The sequence below is a fragment of the Rana temporaria genome, chromosome 13 (assembly GCF_905171775.1).
Source record: "Rana temporaria chromosome 13, aRanTem1.1, whole genome shotgun sequence".
Classification (NCBI taxonomy): Eukaryota; Metazoa; Chordata; class Amphibia; order Anura; family Ranidae; genus Rana; species Rana temporaria.
In genome coordinates this window covers 118,804,113-118,822,283 of record NC_053501.1, presented here as the reverse complement: position 1 = coordinate 118,822,283, position 18,171 = coordinate 118,804,113, and the positions used below count along the sequence as shown (strand labels likewise).

At 52.0% G+C, this 18,171-nt stretch overlaps 1 protein-coding gene across 1 annotated transcript; it reads right to left on the bottom strand.

Moving 5' to 3' along the window:
- Positions 1-2,570: 2,570 nt before the first annotated feature.
- MRPL9 (mitochondrial ribosomal protein L9) lies at positions 2,571-17,112 on the bottom strand. The gene is made up of 7 exons (XM_040332479.1): positions 16,960-17,112; positions 13,388-13,547; positions 13,178-13,302; positions 11,510-11,563; positions 8,333-8,434; positions 6,569-6,652; positions 2,571-2,891 (listed from the first exon to the last, which is right to left on the bottom strand). Exons 1-7 carry the CDS (start codon positions 17,020-17,022, stop codon positions 2,727-2,729), a joined length of 753 nt encoding a protein of 250 aa, XP_040188413.1. The 5' UTR covers positions 17,023-17,112; the 3' UTR covers positions 2,571-2,726.
- Between the last annotated feature and the right edge of the window lie 1,059 nt (positions 17,113-18,171).

The window sequence follows — 18,171 nt, the reverse complement described above, 5'->3', positions numbered from 1 at the left end:
GCGTTTTCCTTTTTGTTCACCTAGCATCCTGCAGGTGGCATCATCAAACCCATGTCAAGATCAGAAGTCCTGGTTGTGTCCTTTAATGAAAGGAAAGAGGCCAAGTCCACCTTTCCGGCCATGGTTTGGGTTACAGGTGGCGTCATCAAACCCATACGTAAAGATCTGGTTGTGCCCTCCAATGAAGGGAAGAGAAAAGGGCAAGTCCATCTTTCCGGCCATGGTTTGGGTTACACAGGTGGCGTCATCAAACCCATGCGTAAAGATCTGGTTGTGCCCTTCAATGAAGGGAAGAGAAAAGGGCAAGTCCACTTTTCCGGGCCATGGTTTGGGTTACAGATGGCATCATCAAACCCATACGTAAAGATCTGGTTGTGCCCTTCAATGAAGGGAAGAGAAAAGGGCAAGTCCACTTTTCCGTGCCATGGTTTGGGTTACAGATGGCATCGTCAAACTCATACGTAAAGATCTGGTTGTGCCCTCCAATGAAGGGAAGAGAAAAGGCCAAGTCCACCTTTCCGGCCATGGTTTGGGTTACAGATGGCATCATCAAACCCATACGTAAAGATCTGGTTGTGCCCTCCAATGAAGGGAAGAGAAAGGGCAAGTCCATCTTTCCGGCCATGGTTTGGGTTACACCCATATTGGTCCACAAAACACTAAAAACGGTTGCTTTACAGGAAGAAGCCCTACATGCCAAAGTGATGGCCACCAGGAAGGCTAGCTTTTTTGTGAGTCGAGAAGAACTCCTCGGATATTCTTGAAAGGAGGCTCATGCAAGGGGAAGCAAAACCAAATTTAGGTCCAACGGTGGCAGAGGAAGCCTGGTAGGAGGAACAACAACCCGCGTGACCTCCTGGGTGAAGATACAAACCAGGAAGAAAGGAAGCCAAGCCAATGGATGTTGAAAAATCACGGGCAACTTGCAAGGCAGAAGCCGGGCCCTTCAAGGTACTCAGGGCCAGTCGAGGGTCCACATCTCTGAGGAAAGGCCAAAACACAACCAACAGGAAACTTGCAGGGACGAAAACCCAGCAACTCGCAATCGGCCAATTAAGCCTTTGAGGTGCGATAATAGAAGAAGCGCAAAAAATGGAGCTGTGCATTGCTGTGCCCCAAAGCATCATGTTTCCAGCTCTAAAGATCTGCAGAACATCGCTCCGTCCCATCCCCCTCCCGACAGATCCATATAGACATATTCTGCAGATTATCCCATCGCTGACCCTTCTCGGGATCTGCAGAACATCGCTCCCTCCCCTCCCCCTCATGACAGATCCATATAGACATATTCTGCAGATTATCCCATCGCTGACCTCTCTAGAGATCTGCAGAACATCGCTCCCTCCCCTCCCCCTCCTGACAGATCCATATAGACATATTCTGCAGATTATCCCATCGCTGACCCCTCTCGAGATCTGCAGAACATCGCTCCCTCCCCCTCCTGACAAATCCATATTGATATATTCTGCAGATTATTCCATCACTGACCTCCCTAAAGATCTGCAGAACATCGCTCCGCCCCATCTCCTTCCTGACAGATCCATATTGATATATTCAGCAGAACATCGCTCCCTCCCCCCATCCTGACAAATCCCTACTGATATATTCTGCAGATTATTCCATCACTGACCGCTCTAGAGATCTGCAGAACATCTCTCCCTCCCATCCCCCTCCTGATATATTCTGCAGATTATCCCATCACTGACCGCTCTAGAGATCTGCAGAACATCGCTTCCCCCCTCCTGACAGATCCACATTGATATATTCTGCAGAACATCGCACCTTCCCACCCCCCTCCTGACAGATCCATATAGACATATTCTGCAGATTATTCCATCACTTTCCTTCTCTAAAGATCTGCAGAACATCGCTCCGTCCCCTCCTGACAGATCCATATTGATATCTTCTGTAGATTATTCCATCACTGACCTCTCTAGAGATCTGCAGAACATCGCTCCCTCCCCCTCCTGACAGATCCATATAGACATATTCTGCAGATTATTCCATCACTGACCTCTCAAGAGATCTGCAGAACATCGCACCCTCCCCTCCCCCTCCTGACAGATCCACATTCATATATTTTCTGCAGATTATTCCAATTTGAAATCTTTTGATAGTAAGGGGTTAAAAATGTGAATGTTTTGGGGGTTGGGGGGGGAGATGCAAACATTACACAGCCCTCCCCCACCAGTCTGTTCTGTCGGAGGGGGGGGGGGGGGGTTTGTGTACATTGTGTGGTAGACAATAGAGAACAGGAAGCGGCAGGTGGCGGCTCAGAACGGTTCCGTCTTCTATAGAAGAGACACGAAATGCACAATTTCTGGGCTGTGATGTGAAAAGCGACCCGCTGCGCTCCACTCTCTACACTTCCTCAACTCCATTTCAGCGCCTCGAAAAAACAACAACAATCCCCCCGCCGCTCAGCTTCGCAGCGGCTTTCAGGCGAACGTCTGAACCTCTATCCGGGGCGCCCAATCGGGAGCTGCCACGTCATCGTTTGGGGGTGTCATGTGACACCGTGGCCCACAAACACCCCCCCCCACCTCCCCCATTACACTCAAATACACAAGTCGCTTCCAAAATGGAGATAAATTTATTACAAATCAAAGTGAGAGAGAAGGAGAGGAAGGCTCCCCCCGCCCCCCCCTCCTCGGAGTCCGTTATAACCATGAGATTTGCCGCGTCCCCCGCCTTACGCAAACAATCCGCCCGATTACCACCGCCGATCAGCTGGCTGCGGATTCTGGCGTGTCGCTGCCCTCTGGTGGCGGCTCTGCGGCAGAACGTTCCTTCGCTGCTTGTCTGGCCAAAAAGCTTCGGTAGCGTCTGCTGCGAGGTCTATCGAACATCACCACGTCCATCGGCACCCTGACCGTGTCTATCCCGTTCACCTGCAACCGAGAGGAGGAGGAGGGGGAGGGTCACACCCAGGGCAGAGAGACACGATAAAAAACAAACGCTGTGTGCGGCTTCACAAATGTCATTCCTGGGCAGCTTTTCCTAATCTCCGACATTGGCTGGAGATTCTCTGTAGATTCTCTGTAGTGCAAAAGCCATCCTAGCGGCCGATTAGCCGCTGGATTGCTTTTACAGGCAGTGGGAGGGAAAGAGGAGGAGGGGGAAGAAGAGGAGGAAGGGTAGAGGGGGAAGAAGAGGAGGAAGGGTAGAGGGGGAAGAAGGGTAGAGGGGGTAGAGGGGGAAGAAGGGTAGAGGGGGTAGAGGGGGAAGAAGGGTAGAGGGGGTAGAGGGGGAAGAAGGGTAGAGGGGGAAGAAGAGGAGGAAGGGTAGAGGGGGAAGAAGAGGAGGAAGGGTAGAGGGGGAAGAAGAGGAGGAAGGGTAGAGAGGGAAGAATAAGGAGGAAGGGTAGAGAGGGAAGAATAAGGAGGAAGGGTAGAGGGGGAAGAAGAGGAGGAAGGGTAGAGGGGGAAGAATAAGGAGGAAGAGGAGGAAGGGTAGAGGGGGAAGAATAAGGAAGAAGAGGAGGAAGGGTAGAGGGGGAAGAATAAGGAAGAAGAGGAGGAAGGGTAGAGGGGGAAGAATAAGGAAGAAGAGGAGGAAGGGTAGAGGGGGAAGAATAAGGAAGAAGAGGAGGAAGGGTAGAAGGGGAAGAATAAGGAAGAAGAGGAGGAAGGGTAGAGGGGGAAGAATAAGGAAGAAGGAGGAGGAAGGGTAGAGGGGGGAAGAATATAGAAGAAGAGGAGGAAGGGTAGAGGGGGGAAGAATAAGGAGGAAGAGGAGGAAGGGGAGAATAAGGAAGAAGAGGGAGAAGGGTAGAACAAGGAAGAAGAGGAGGAAGGGTAGAGGGGAAGAACAAGGAAGAAGAGGAGGAAGGGTAGAGGGGAAGAACAAGGAAGAAGAGAATGAAGGGTAGAGGGAAAGAATAAGGAAGAAGAGGAAGAAGGGTAGAGGGGGAAGAACAAGGAATTAGAGTAGGAAGGGTAGAGGGGGAAGAATAAGGAAGAAGAGGAGGAAGGGTAGAAGGGGAAGAATAAGGAAGAAGAGGAGGAAGGGTAGAGGGGGAAGAATAAGGAAGAAGGAGGAGGAAGGGTAGAGGGGGGAAGAATATAGAAGAAGAGGAGGAAGGGTAGAGGGGGGAAGAATAAGGAGGAAGAGGAGGAAGGGGAGAATAAGGAAGAAGAGGAGGAAGGGTAGAGGGGAAGAACAAGGAAGAAGAGGAGGAAGGGTAGAGGGGAAGAACAAGGAAGAAGAGAATGAAGGGTAGAGGGAAAGAATAAGGAAGAAGAGGAAGAAGGGTAGAGGGGGAAGAACAAGGAAGAAGAGTAGGAAGGGTAGAGGGGGAAGAATAAGGAAGAAGAGGAGGAAGGGTAGAGGGGGAAGAAAAAGGAAGAAGAGGAAGAGGGGGAAGAAGAGGAGGAAGGGTAGAGGGGAAGAATAAGGAAGAAGAGGAGGAAGGGTAGAGGGGGAAGAAGAGGAGGAAGGGTAGAGAGGGAAGAATAAGGAGGAAGGGTAGAGGGGGAAGAAGAGGAGGAAGGGTAGAGGGGAAGAATAAGGAGGAAGAGGAGGAAGGGTAGAGGGGGAAGAATAAGGAAGAAGAGGAGGAAGGGTAGAGGGGGAAGAATAAGGAAGAAGAGGAGGAAGGGTAGAGGGGGAAGAATAAGGAAGAAGAGGAGGAAGGGTAGAGGGGGAAGAATAAGGAAGAAGAGGAGGAAGGGTAGAGGGGGAAGAATAAGGAAGAAGAGGAGGAAGGGTAGAAGGGGAAGAATAAGGAAGAAGAGGAGGAAGGGTAGAGGGGGAAGAATAAGGAAGAAGGAGGAGGAAGGGTAGAGGGGGGAAGAATATAGAAGAAGAGGAGGAAGGGTAGAGGGGGGAAGAATAAGGAGGAAGAGGAGGAAGGGGAGAATAAGGAAGAAGAGGGAGAAGGGTAGAACAAGGAAGAAGAGGAGGAAGGGTAGAGGGGAAGAACAAGGAAGAAGAGGAGGAAGGGTAGAGGGGAAGAACAAGGAAGAAGAGAATGAAGGGTAGAGGGAAAGAATAAGGAAGAAGAGGAAGAAGGGTAGAGGGGGAAGAACAAGGAAGAAGAGTAGGAAGGGTAGAGGGGGAAGAATAAGGAAGAAGAGGAGGAAGGGTAGAAGGGGAAGAATAAGGAAGAAGAGGAGGAAGGGTAGAGGGGGAAGAATAAGGAAGAAGGAGGAGGAAGGGTAGAGGGGGGAAGAATATAGAAGAAGAGGAGGAAGGGTAGAGGGGGGAAGAATAAGGAGGAAGAGGAGGAAGGGGAGAATAAGGAAGAAGAGGGAGAAGGGTTAGAACAAGGAAGAAGAGGAGGAAGGGTAGAGGGGAAGAACAAGGAAGAAGAGGAGGAAGGGTAGAGGGGAAGAACAAGGAAGAAGAGGAAGAAGGGTAGAGGGGGAAGAACAAGGAAGAAGAGTAGGAAGGGTAGAGGGGGAAGAATAAGGAAGAAGAGGAGGAAGGGTAGAGGGGGAAGAATAAGGAAGAAGAGGAGGAGGGGGAAGAAGAGGAGGAAGGGTAGAGGGGAAGAATAAGGAAGAAGAGGAGGAAGGGTAGAGGGGAAGAATAAGGAAGAAGAGGAGGAAGGGTAGAGGGGGAAGAATAAGGAAGAAGAGGAGGAAGGGTAGAAGGGGAAGAATAAGGAGGAAGGGTAGAGGGGGGAAGAATAAGGAAGAAGAGGAGGAAGTGTAGAGGGGGAAGAATAAGGAAGAAGAGGAGGAGGGGTAGAGGAGGAAGAATAAGGAAGAAGAGGAGGAAGGGGAAGAATAAGGAAGAAGAGGAGGAAGGGTGGAGGGGGAAGAATAAGGAAGAAGAGGAGGAAGGGTGGAGGGGGAAGGATAAGGAAAAAGAGGACGACGGGTGGAGGGGGAAGAATAAGGAAGAAGAGGAGGAAGGGTAGAGGGGGGAAGAATAAGGAAGAAGAGGAAGAAGGGTAGAGGGGGGAAGAATAAGGAAGAAGAGGAGGAAGGGTGGAGGGGGAAGAATAAGGAAGAAGAGGAGGAAGGGTGGAGGGGGAAGAATAAGGAAGAAGAGGAGGAAGGGTGGAGGGGGAAGAATAAGGAAGAAAAGGAGGAAGGGTGGAGGGGGAAGAAAAGGAGGAAGGGTGGAGGGGGAAGAATAAGGAAGAAGAGGAGGAGGAAGGGTAGAGGGGAAGAATAAGGAAGAAGAGGAGGAGGAAGGGTAGAGGGGGAAGAATAAGGAAGAAGAGGAGGAGGAAGGGTAGAGGGGGAAGAAGGAGGAGGAAGGGTAGAGGGGGAAGAATAAGGAAGAAGAAGGGTAGAGGGGAAGAACTAAGGATGGTCTGTCTGTATCAGCGAGGAGGATCAGTCCCTCTTCCTTTGAACACTGGAAACCTAAACAGCAGGAGATCAAATGACAAAAGGCTATGCACAGCATAGCAGTCAATTGAATCAGCAGCCTCTAGAGCGTCACCTCCTGGCTGCAAATCATTAATATGAAACACTCATATGTAATATTTTATATCTAGAAGAGCAAAAATAAAATAAATAAAATCTTACATAAACATTTAAAGGAAAAGGGCCGCAGGTACGATCTGTTCCCGGGAACATGTGACATTGGGCCGGTCACATGACAAACTCACCGTGACTTCACACCAAGACTCTCCAAGGGTGGTGATTGGTTCCTCTGGGATCTTAAGAGCCTCTATGGGGACCACCACATCCAGCTGTAAAGATTGTAGAGAGGTGGGAGGAAGGGGGAAGGAGGGGGAGAGGGGAAGAGGTAGAAGATTATGAGGAAGAAGAGAAGGGGGGGGATAGAGAAGGGAGGGAGGGAAGAGAGCAAGAGAAGGGAGGGAGCGAGGGAGGGAAGAGAGCAAGAGAAGAGAGGGGGAGGAAAGAAAGAGAGCAAGAGAAGAGAGGGGGAGGAAAGAAAGAGAGCAAGAGAAGAGAGGGGGAGGAAAGAAAGAGAGCAAGAGAAGAGAGGGGGAGGAAAGAAAGAGAGCAAGAGAAGAGAGGGGGAGGAAAGAAAGAGGGCAAGAGAAGAGAGGGGGGAGGAAAGAAAGAGGGGGGGAGGAAAGAAAGAGCAAGAGAAGAGAGGGGGAGGAAAGAAAGAGAGCAAGAGAAGAGAGGGGGGAGGAAAGAAAGAAAGAGGGGAGGAGGAAAGAAAGAAAGCAAGAGAAGAGAGGGGGGGAAAGAAAGAGGGGGGGGAGGAAAGAAAGAGCAAGAGAAGAGAGGGGGAGGAAAGAAAGAGCAAGAGAAGAGAGGGGGGGGGAAAGAAAGAGAGCAAGAGAAGAGAGGGGGAGGAAAGAAAGAGGGGGGGAGGAAAGAAAGAGCAAGAGAAGAGAGGGGGAGGAAAGAAAGAGGGGGGGAGGAAAGAAAGAGCAAGAGAAGAGAGGGGGGGGAAAGAAAGAGAGCAAGAGAAGAGAGGGGGGGAGGAAAGAAAGAAAGAGAAGAGAGGGGGGGGGGGAAGAAAGAAAGCAAGAGAAGAGAGGGGGGAGGGGGAGGAAAGAAAGAGAGCAAGAGAAGAGAGGGGGGGGAGGAAAGAAAGAGAGCAAGAGAAGAGAGGGGGGGAGGGAGGGAGGAGGGCAAGAAAAAAGGGGGAAAAGGAGGGCAAGAAAAAAGGGGAAAAAGGAGGGCAAGAAAAAAGGGGAAAAAGGAGGGCAAGAAAAAAGGGGAAAAAGGAGGGCAAGGAAAAAGGAGGGCAAGGAAAAAGGAGGGCAAGAAAAAAGGGGAAAAAAGGAGGGCAAGAAAAAAGGGGAAAAAGGAGGGCAAGAAAAAAGGGGAAAAAGGAGGGCAAGAAAAAGGAGGGCAAGAAAAAGGGGAAAAAGGAGGGCAAGAAAAAGGGGAAAAGAGAGAAGAGCATAGAAAAAAAGAGAAGAGAGTAGAGAAGAGAGGAGAGAAGAGAAATAAAGAGACATCATTATTATCACTGCACACCACTCATCTCACATGCTGCTAAACACAAAAACTCCCCAATATCCTCCCTCCCGGACGAGCCCCCAACCTTTCCCTCCCATCATCTTCTCGGCTCCTGAACACGGCCACCTCCCACTTCTGACCCCTCCTCAATATCTTAGCTTGTAACCCCCTGCCCCCCTCCAGTATCCCAGTTCCTTGACAGCATCTTTATATTTGAACCCCCCCCCCCCCCCTCCGCTTTTTACCATCAAATTGTAAGCAGGCAGTGGGAGGAGTTATGCAAATATCAAACAGTGTGGGCGTCAGTCTGGGAGGAGTGGCCGTTCTTAGTCTATCTGATGGACCTCACATGACATGACCTCTATTGGCTGCCATTAATTACAAAAAGTTTTCCCCTGGGATGGGCGGGGCATCCTATATTCCGAATCACGGTGCCAACGCCACCACCCGCCGAGGTAAAAAGACGGAGGACCCCAGCGACTTACGCTTCTGTAGAAGTGGCGAGCTACGATCTCTCTGCTCAGCGTCCATCCCGACTCTTGTCTCATTCTGACCTCCAGACGGGTATTTTTCAGGAAGTTTACAGTCTGCAAAAAAAATATAAAAAAAATGTAAATCAGTGTGGAATCCATCTTTACGTGATCACTAAAGTGACTGAAGGAGAGCGGTCGGGGGCGCTGCGCTCTCTATAGGAACCCCCCATCCCCCATCTCCTCTGTGAAGAATTAACCCGGAAGTGACAAGGATTTTGTCACTTCACAGCCGGGGGAAGCAGCTAACCAATTACATCTGTGGCTCATAGTGGAGCCGACACCCACTAGCATCCTTGACAACCAGTAAAGAGTTCTGGGTCTGGGGCGTGCACGCGCGCCGCTGCCGACGACCCGCTCCCGCTGCGATTGGACACAACGGGAGACAATCAGCGGGGTCCAGCGGACCTGATGTTCTCCGGCACCCTGCGATCGTTCCTCGAGAGAGGCAGAACAGCGGTCTATGTAAACAAAGCCGATCGCCGTTCTGTTGGAGGGGAAGATGGAGATCTTGTGTTTCTCTAAGGAAGGAACACGGATCTTGGTCTTCCCCCCCAGTCAAAGCCCCTCCCACCCACACAGTTAGCAAGCACTCCCTAGGATCACATTTAACCCTTTGATCGCCTCCCGAGTTTAACCCCTTCCTTACCAGTGACATGTGCAATTCGTTTTTTGTTCCAAATTCGTTAATATCGGAATTAACGAAAAACCCTGTTTAACAAATTTTTCCGAATATTCGTAAAATTTGAATATTCGTAAAAAAAATTAATATTCGTAAATTCATAAAATCAAAAATAAGAACGGAAATTCAAAAGAACGCAAATATGAAAATAAAGAACGAAAATTGCGACCACTTCGAAAAACCACAAAATCTGAAATAAAAAAAAAAAAAAAAAATCGCCCGTCATTAATTTTAAAAATAAAATACAAAATTCCATAAAAAACATCCCATCGTTTGTAGGCGCGATAACTTTTGCGAAAACAAAATCAATATTACACTTATTGGGAATTTTTTACTGATAATATAGGGCAGAATACAGCAGAATCGGCCGAAACCGATGAAGAAATTCAATTTTTTTTATTTTTTTTTACATTTTTTTTATTGGACATTTTATAGCAGAAAAAAGAAGAAAATTGTGTTTTTTTTTTTCTCCAACGAAAATGTTGTTTACAGCACAAAAAATAAAAACCCGCAGAGGTGATCAAAAACCAAAAAAAACTCAATTTTTGGTGGGGGGGGGGGGGGGGTAAGGGCGTAAATTTTGTGTACATCGTCACATGACCGCGCAATTGTCAGTTAAAATAACGTAGTGCATTATTGCAAAAAATGGCCTAGTCATGAAGAGGAGGGAGGGGGGGGGTGAACCTTCCAGAGCTGAAGAGGCTACTGCAGCTCTTAAGGTGCCGACACCCGCCAGAACCCGCAACCCAGCACACCAGCAGCCTGAGGACCCCCCAACCCAGCACACCGGCAGCCTGAGGACCCCCCTGACTGGCAGCCTGAGGACCCCCAACCCAGCACACCGGTAGCCTGAGGACCCCCCTGACTGGCAGCCTGAGGACCCCCAACCCGGCACACCGGCAGCCTGAGGACCCCCCTGACTGGCACCCTGAGGACCCCCCTGACTAGCACCTTGAGGACCCCCAACCCGGCAGCCTGAGGACCCCCAACCCGGCAGCCTGAGGACCCCCAACCCGGCAGCCTGAGGACTCCCCTGACCGGCAGCCTGAGGACTCCCCTGACCGGCAGCCTGAGGACCCCCCCTGACCGGCAGCCCGAGGACCCCCCTGACCGGCAGCCCGAGGACCCCGCTGACCGGCAGCCCGAGGACCCCGCTGACTGGCACCCTGAGGACCCCCAACCCGGCACACCGGCAGCCTGAGGACTCCCCTGACCGGCAGCCTGAGGACCCCCCCTGACCGGCAGCCTGAGGACCCCCCTGACCGGCAGCCTGAGGACCCCCCTGACCGGCAGCCTGAGGACCCCCCTGACCGGCAGCCTGAGGACCCCCCTGACCGGCAGCCTGAGGACCCCCCTGACCGGCAGCCTGAGGACCCCCCTGACCGGCACACCGGCAGACTGAGGACCCCCCTGACCGGCAACCTGAGGACCCCCCTGACCGGCACCCTGAGGACCCCCCTGACCGGCACCCTGAGGACCCCCCTACTTGGCACACCGGCAGCCTGAGGACCCCCAGTGTGCATCTCCGCACCAAATTCAACAACAAAAAGATGGCCGCCTCCACCAATCAATACAGAATGAGCCTTCTATAGAATGAGGTGTGTGATCTGACGGACACAAGATGTCAATATTCACAGATCAATAATCAATACATTTTGTGTGTCTAATCCTCTCCGGGGGATCCCAAAAATGTCAGGAGTGACTATTGATTGGGGGAATATTGACATCCAATCAGGACGCGGCGCTCCGATGGGAAGAGTCCCGGGGGAGGGATTTAACGATCTATTGATTAGATACATTGTTATTTATGATTTATTTACCTTCTAAACACGGCTGGGCCGCCATTTCTACGTCTTCAGGTCTTTGTCTAGTTTTACCGCACGTCACTACAAGCTGGAAAAAGTATTCACACCCCTCTATATACACTGCCTGGAAAAGGTATTCATACCCCTCTATATACACTGCCTGGAAAAAGTATTCATACCCCTCTATATACACTGCCTGGAAAAAGTATTCACACCCCTCTATATACAGCGCCTTGGAAAAAGTATTCATACCCCTCTATATACAGTGCCTGGAAAAGGTATTCATACCCCTCTATATACACTGCCTGGAAAAAGTATTGCATTTGTATGGCGCCCCCCCGGAGTCAATACTTTGTAGAACCCCCTTTCTCTACAAGTCTTTTTGGGGGTGTCTCTACCAGCTTTGCACATCTAGAGAGGGACATTTCTGCCCATTGCAGACAGCTGTGCCGGTCCCCACCGCTCACATCCATCCCGGGGCACTACGCTGTCACCTGAGACGGATACGAGGGGAGGAATGGAGGGGACCGGCACGGCAGAACAGGCAGCCATGTCAGCGCCGCTTCCCTGTGCCGCTCTACATATAGTGGGGGGGAGAAGGACAGAATGCAGCTTTGTGCAAATAGAGTCCTTGTAATGACTTACCCTCTCCCCGGTCCAGGACTGCTGGCGCTCGCTGGGTGCCACCAACGCTTGTTTCTATGGAAAAGAATGAGAGTGAGAGACAGGGCATGATACAGCGACAAGCAGTGGGGGGGGGGGGGGGGGCTGAGTGAAGTGATGGGATTGGGCATGCTACAGTGACAACACTCTCCCGGGACACCATGCACTGACCCCATTTCTCCTGGGTGACGCACGCTGACCCTACTCTCTGTGTGACCCCGCCCTCTCGAGACAGCGCGCCACACCCTCTCGGGACAAGGCGGCCACACCTTCTCGGGACAGGACGGCCACACCCTCTCGGGACAGGGCGGCCACAGCCTCTCGGGACAGGGCGGCCACAGCCTCTCGGGACAGGGCGGCCACAGCCTCTCGGGACAGGGCGGCCACAGCCTCTCGGGACAGGGCGGCCACAGCCTCTCGGGACAGGGCGGCCACAGCCTCTCGGGACAGGGCGGCCACAGCCTCTCGGGACAGGGCGGCCACAGCCTTTCGGGACAGGGCGGCCACAGCCTCTCGGGACAGGGCGGCCACAGCCTCTCGGGACAGGACAGCCAGGAGGGGATGACCACAAGGACGACCACACCCTCTCGGGACAGGACGGCCATGAGAGGACAGCCACACCCTCTCAGGAAAGAACATGGTGACCCCAACCTCTCGGGACAGGACGGCCAGGAGGGGATGACCACAAGGATGGCCACACCCTCTCGGGACAGGAGGGGACGACCCCACCCTCTCGGGACAGGACAGCGACCCCACCCTCTCGGGACAGGACAGCGACCCCACCCTCTCGGGACAGGACAGCGACCCCACCCTCTCGGGACAGGACAGCGACCCCACCCTCTCGGGACAGGACAGCGACCCCACCCTCTCGGGACAGGGCGGCCAGGAGGGGACAACCACACCCTCTCGGGACAGGGCAGCGACCCCACCCTCTTCTCAGGACAGGGAAAGCGACCCCACCCTCTCAGAAAAGGAGGGGACGGCCACACCCTCTCGGGACAGGAGGGGACGGCCACACCCTCTCGGGACAGGAGGGGACGGCCACACCCTCTCGGGACAGGAGGGGACGACCACACCCTCTCGGGACAGGAGGGGACGACCACACCCTCTCGGGACAGGAGGGGACGACCACACCCTCTCGGGACAGGAGGGGACGACCACACCCTCTCGGGACAGGAGGGGACGACCCCACCCTCTCGGGACAGGGCAGCGATCCCACCCTCTCCGGACAGGGCAGCGACCCCACCCTCTCCGGACAGGGCAGCGACCCCACCCTCTCAGGACAGGGCAGCGACCCCACCCTCTCAGGACAGGGCAGGGACTCCACCCTCTCAGGACAGGGCAGCGACCCCACCCTCTCAGGACAGGGCAGCGACCCCACCCTCTCAGGACAGGGCAGCGACCCCACCCTCTCAGGACAGGGCAGCGACCCCACCCTCTCCGGACAGGGCAGCGACCCCACCCTCTCCGGACAGGGCAGCGACCCCACCCTCTCCGGACAGGGCAGCGACCCCACCCTCTCCGGACAGGGCGGCCAGGAGGGGACAACCACACCCTCTCGGGACAGGTCACGGTGACAACACCCTGTCAGGGCAAGGCACGGTGACCCCCCACTCTCACAGGTGACCCCCACTCTCCCTGAATACTCACCAGCTTCTCCTCTTCAAACATCTGCTTGTTCTCCGGTGACGGGTAAACCGCGAGCCCCTGCGGCAGAAGTTTATTGCGGCCCATCGCTTTCTTCACCAGCACCGTGTCACCCCGACTGCCGAGCTCTGCAGGGAAGAGGGAGAGGAATGCCGGCTGACTGGTGTACAGACATTGAGACCGCAGCCGTGGCGCTGCACCGTGAGCACTTACGTTGTACAGACTGAGTCAGGATCAGCTCCATCATCTCCTTCTTCTGGTGCTTTGTGTCCTCCACCATGCGGTAGATCCGGTGACGTCGCGGGTGCAGGTAGGGCTCCTCCCCCTCCTTAGCCAGGGGGACATTGTACCAACGTTCTACAATCACCGTACCCTGCAAGACACGAGACAGGAGAGCTCACCTACCAGGAGATGACCAATGAGGACGATCGTGCACGCTGTACATGAAGGGGGGGGGGCATAGTGTCACTAGAGGGAGACAGAGCCCAGTGAGAAGGAGGGGGGGGGGGGGGATAAGAATGACAGGACAGATTTGCTCCTCCATCGCTACCATTAGAAGGGGAGCAGACAGTGGCTGGCAGTCAGGTAGAGGGGGGGGGGGGATCAGTCAGTGTGGGACAATTACTGCCTCAAGGTGGTTAATTGGGGGCAGTCAGTGTAGGGCAGGCGGGCATGAGGGTGTCATCCAGTGGGGGGCATGGAAGGCAGACGGGTAAGGGGGATGGGGTTCATTCAGTTCAGGGCAGACAGGTGCAGGAGAGTCAGTCAATAGGGGAGCAGGTACGGGGGGGGGGGGGGGGGGGGGGGAGGACGGGTTCAGTCATTGAGTAGCAGACAGGTACAGGGCAGTTTGGGGAGGGGGGGTTGAAGACATTCAGTGGGGGTCATTCAGTGCCAGTTAGACGAGTGCAGGGGGGCAGTCAAAAGGGGGCAGATAGATACAGAGGTGTCAGTCAATGGGAGTGATCAGTCATTGAGGAGCAGAGGGATACGGGGCGGTTTGTGGGGGTTGAAGACGTTTAGTGGGGGGCAAACATTCATTGGGGGGGTCATTCAGTTCCGGCTAGATGGGTGCGGGGGGCAGTTAAAGTGGGGCAGATGGCTACAGGGGAGTCAGTCAATGGGGGGCAGACGGACGCGGGGGGGTTTAGTTATTTGGGGGCAGATGGACGCAGGGGGGGTCAGTTAATGGGGGGGGGGCAGACGGACGCGGGGGGGAGTCAGATGGGTACAAGGAAGTCAGTCAATGGGGGGGCAGACGGACGCAGGGGGGAGTCAGTCAATGGGGGGGCAGACGGACGCAGGGGGGAGTCAGTCAATGGGGGGGCAGACGGACGCGGGGGGAGTCAGTCAATTGGGGGGGCAGATGAGTACAGGGGATTCAGTCAATGGGGGGGGAAGACTGATGCAGGGGGGAGTCAGTCAATGAGGGGGGGTGAAGTCGTTCGGGGGGCAGATGGGTTCGAGGGGTTCAGAGGGGGGTCAGTGAGGGGGGTAGAAGGGTCATGTCAGGGATTATATTGAAGGTATGTCAGGTGATATATGTATTGGGGATATATGAGGGGTGTACATGATAGGTATTGGGGATATATGAGGGGTGTACATGATATGTATTGGGGGGATATATGAGGGGTGTACATGATATGTATTGGGGATATATGAGGGGTGTACATGATATGTATTGGGGATATATGAGGGGTGTACATGATATGTATTGGGGGTATATGAGGGGTGTACATGATATGTATTGGGGATATATGAGGGGTGCACATGATATGTATTGGGGATATATGAGGGGTGTACATGATATGTATTGGGGATATATGAGGGGTGTACATGATATGTATTGGGGATATATGAGGGGTGTATATGATAGGTATTGGGGATATATGAGGGGTGTACATGACATGTATTGGGAATATATGAGGGGTGCACATGACATGTATTGGGGATATATGAGGGGTGTACATGATATGTATTGGGGATATATGAGGGGTGCACATGACATGCATTGGGGATATATGAGGGGTGTACATGATATGTATTGGGGATATATGAGGGGTGTACATGATATGTATTGGGGGGATATGAGGGGTGTACATGATATGTATTGGGGGGATATGAGGGGTGTACATGATATGTATTGGGGGTACATGATATGTATTGGGGATATATGAGGGGTGCACATGATATGTATTGGGGATATATGAGGGGTGTACATGATATGTATTGGGGATATATGAGGGGTGTACATGATATGTATTGGGGATATATGAGGGGTGCACATGATATGTATTGGGGATATATGAGGGGTGTACATGATATGTATTGGGGATATATGAGGGGTGCACATGTATTGGGGATATATGAGGGGTGTACATGATATGTATTGGGGATATATGAGGGGTGTATATGATGTGTATTGGGGATATATGAGGGGTGCACATGATATGTATTGGGGGGATATGAGGGGTGCACATGATGTGTATTGGGGATATATGAGGGGTGTACATGATATGTATTGGGGATATATGAGGGGTGTACATGATATGTATTGGGGATATATGAGGGGTGTACATGATATGTATTGGGGGGATATATGAGGGGTGTACATGATATGTATTGGGGGGATATATGAGGGGTGTACATGATATGTATTGGGGGGATATATGAGGGGTGTACATGATATGTATTGGGGATATATGAGGAGTGTACATGATATGTATTGGGGATATATGAGGGGTGTACATGATATGTATTGGGGATATATGAGGGGTGTACATGATATGTATTGGGGATATATGAGGGGTGTACATGATATGTATTGGGGTATATGAGGGGTGTACATGATATGTATTGGGGATATATGAGGGGTGCACATGATGTGTATTGGGGATATATGAGGGGTGTACATGATATGTATTGGGGTATATGAGGGGTGCACATGATATGTATTGGGGATATATGAGGGGTGTACATGATATGTATTGGGGATATATGAGGGGTGTACATGATATGTATTGGGGTATATGAGGGGTGTACATGATATGTATTGGGGTATATGAGGGGTGTACATGATATGTATTGGGGATATATGAGGGGTGTACATGATATGTATTGGGGATATATGAGGGGTGCACATGATATGTATTGGGGATATATGAGGGGTGCACATGATATGTATTGGGGATATATGAGGGGTGTACATGATATGTATTGGGGATATATGAGGGGTGTACATGATATGTATTGGGGATATATGAGGGGTGTACATGATATGTATTGGGGATATAAGGGGTGTACATGATATGTATTGGGGATATATGAGGGGTGTATATGATGTGTATTGGGGATATAAGGGGTGTACATGATATGTATTGGGGATATATGAGGGGTGTATATGATGTGTATTGGGGATATATGAGGGGTGTATATGATATGTATTGGGGGGATATGAGGGGTGTACATGATATGTATTGGGGATATATGAGGGGTGTACATGATGTGTATTGGGGATATATGAGGGGAGTACATGATATGTATTGGGGATATATGAGGGGTGTACATGATATGTATTGGGGTATATGAGGGGTGTACATGATATGTATTGGGGATATATGAGGGGTGCACATGATATGTATTGGGGATATATGAGGGGTGCACATGATATGTATTGGGGATATATGAGGGGTGTACATGATAGGTATTGGGGATATATGAGGGGTGTACATGATATGGGGATATATAAGGGGTGTATCTATGAGGGGGTGTTGGGGGGTCCTCACCCGGCTCGGGGTGACACATATCGGGGCTGCAAGGCTCAGCAGGCGGCTTGTCACTTTCAGCATCTCTTCGGCCTCTCCGCTCCAAGGGCACCATGTGCAGAGCTCCGACCAATCAGCGCCCCGCAATCACCCCACGTGAACACAGCTCGCCTCACTCTCGGCCGTCACATGACCCGTCACTAGAGTCCCGCTGTCCTCTTCTCTTCCGTACACAGGAAGTGTCATCCATAGCGGCCATTTTTCCGGAGACCATCTACCAAAGTGCTCTCTGTGTGGGGCGTTGCTCATAGCAACCAGATTCCACCTTCACCCCAGCATTCCCCATCCCACCAGTTACTAATAAAGCGATTACTATGGTGACCTGAGCCCACCCTTCCCATCTCTGATGTTCACATTTGTCCCTTCATTCCTCTTCTCCTCTGAGATGAAGTAAATAGTAACTCAAAACAAGTGTACACAATGTATGTAATAAGGCTGAGTGGCGGTGATCGCAGTGCATGCAGATCTGTACGATATCGGCCGCAATCCTCCCATAAATCGCACTGTCGTAATCCGCCATCTTCCTCAGGAGCGAGGGCGTAACACTAAATTCAATGGGCGCCAAGTCAAAGGAATCCTCCTCGAAGTGCCGTGTATACAGCCGCACCGTCTGGGAACATGGCAGGGTTAGTAACGCTCGCAAACGCCCCTTTTACCGTCTATTTCTACGAATCTATGGATGCGAGGTGTCTCTGTTTAGCGTATTGCGACGGCATCTGGGACACCCCCCAGAAATGAGGGCACACTATGAGACTTTGGCGTTGCCCGTTATCAATGGCGGCTTGGGCCCTCCCCCAGTCATGGCGCATACAAGGCCAGTGTTTACTTCAGGATTTCAGGCTTGTTTACATTGCCTCAGTACGCAGCCAATGTGCGCAATAGCTGGCGGTGAACCTTGGCCGTGTTTTCACACCGCTAACCATTCTGGAATCTGGAATTCAGTTCGACAAGTGACAAATGTCAACGTAAAATACGCCATGCTAGCCGACAAAAGCGCAGGGGCGATTTTTTTGGGTGTGTTGACGCGCAACCTATTCATACTTGTACGTTGTAGTAACACATGCTTCTCCGCGCCCTAGCGTGTTGTGGTAAATGGTCCGCCAAACACGCTGAACGGTAGAGTACGTTGCACGTCGCACCATGGAGAACGCATGTATTGTGCTGTATTGGTAA

What these genes read in the sequence shown, in the direction of transcription:
- MRPL9 (XM_040332479.1), bottom strand. Translation starts at nt 17,022, where the DNA reads ATGCTGAAAGTGACAAGCCGCCTGCTGAGCCTTGCAGCCCCGATATGT. An exon ending in TATGTGTCACCCCGAGCCGG is followed by an intron (nt 13,548 to 16,959) that starts GTGAGGACCCCC and finishes CGTGTCTTGCAG; the next exon opens with GGTACGGTGATTGTAGAACG. An exon ending in AGTCTTGGTGTGAAGTCACG is followed by an intron (nt 2,892 to 6,568) that starts GTGAGTTTGTCA and finishes TCTCGGTTGCAG; the next exon opens with GTGAACGGGATAGACACGGT.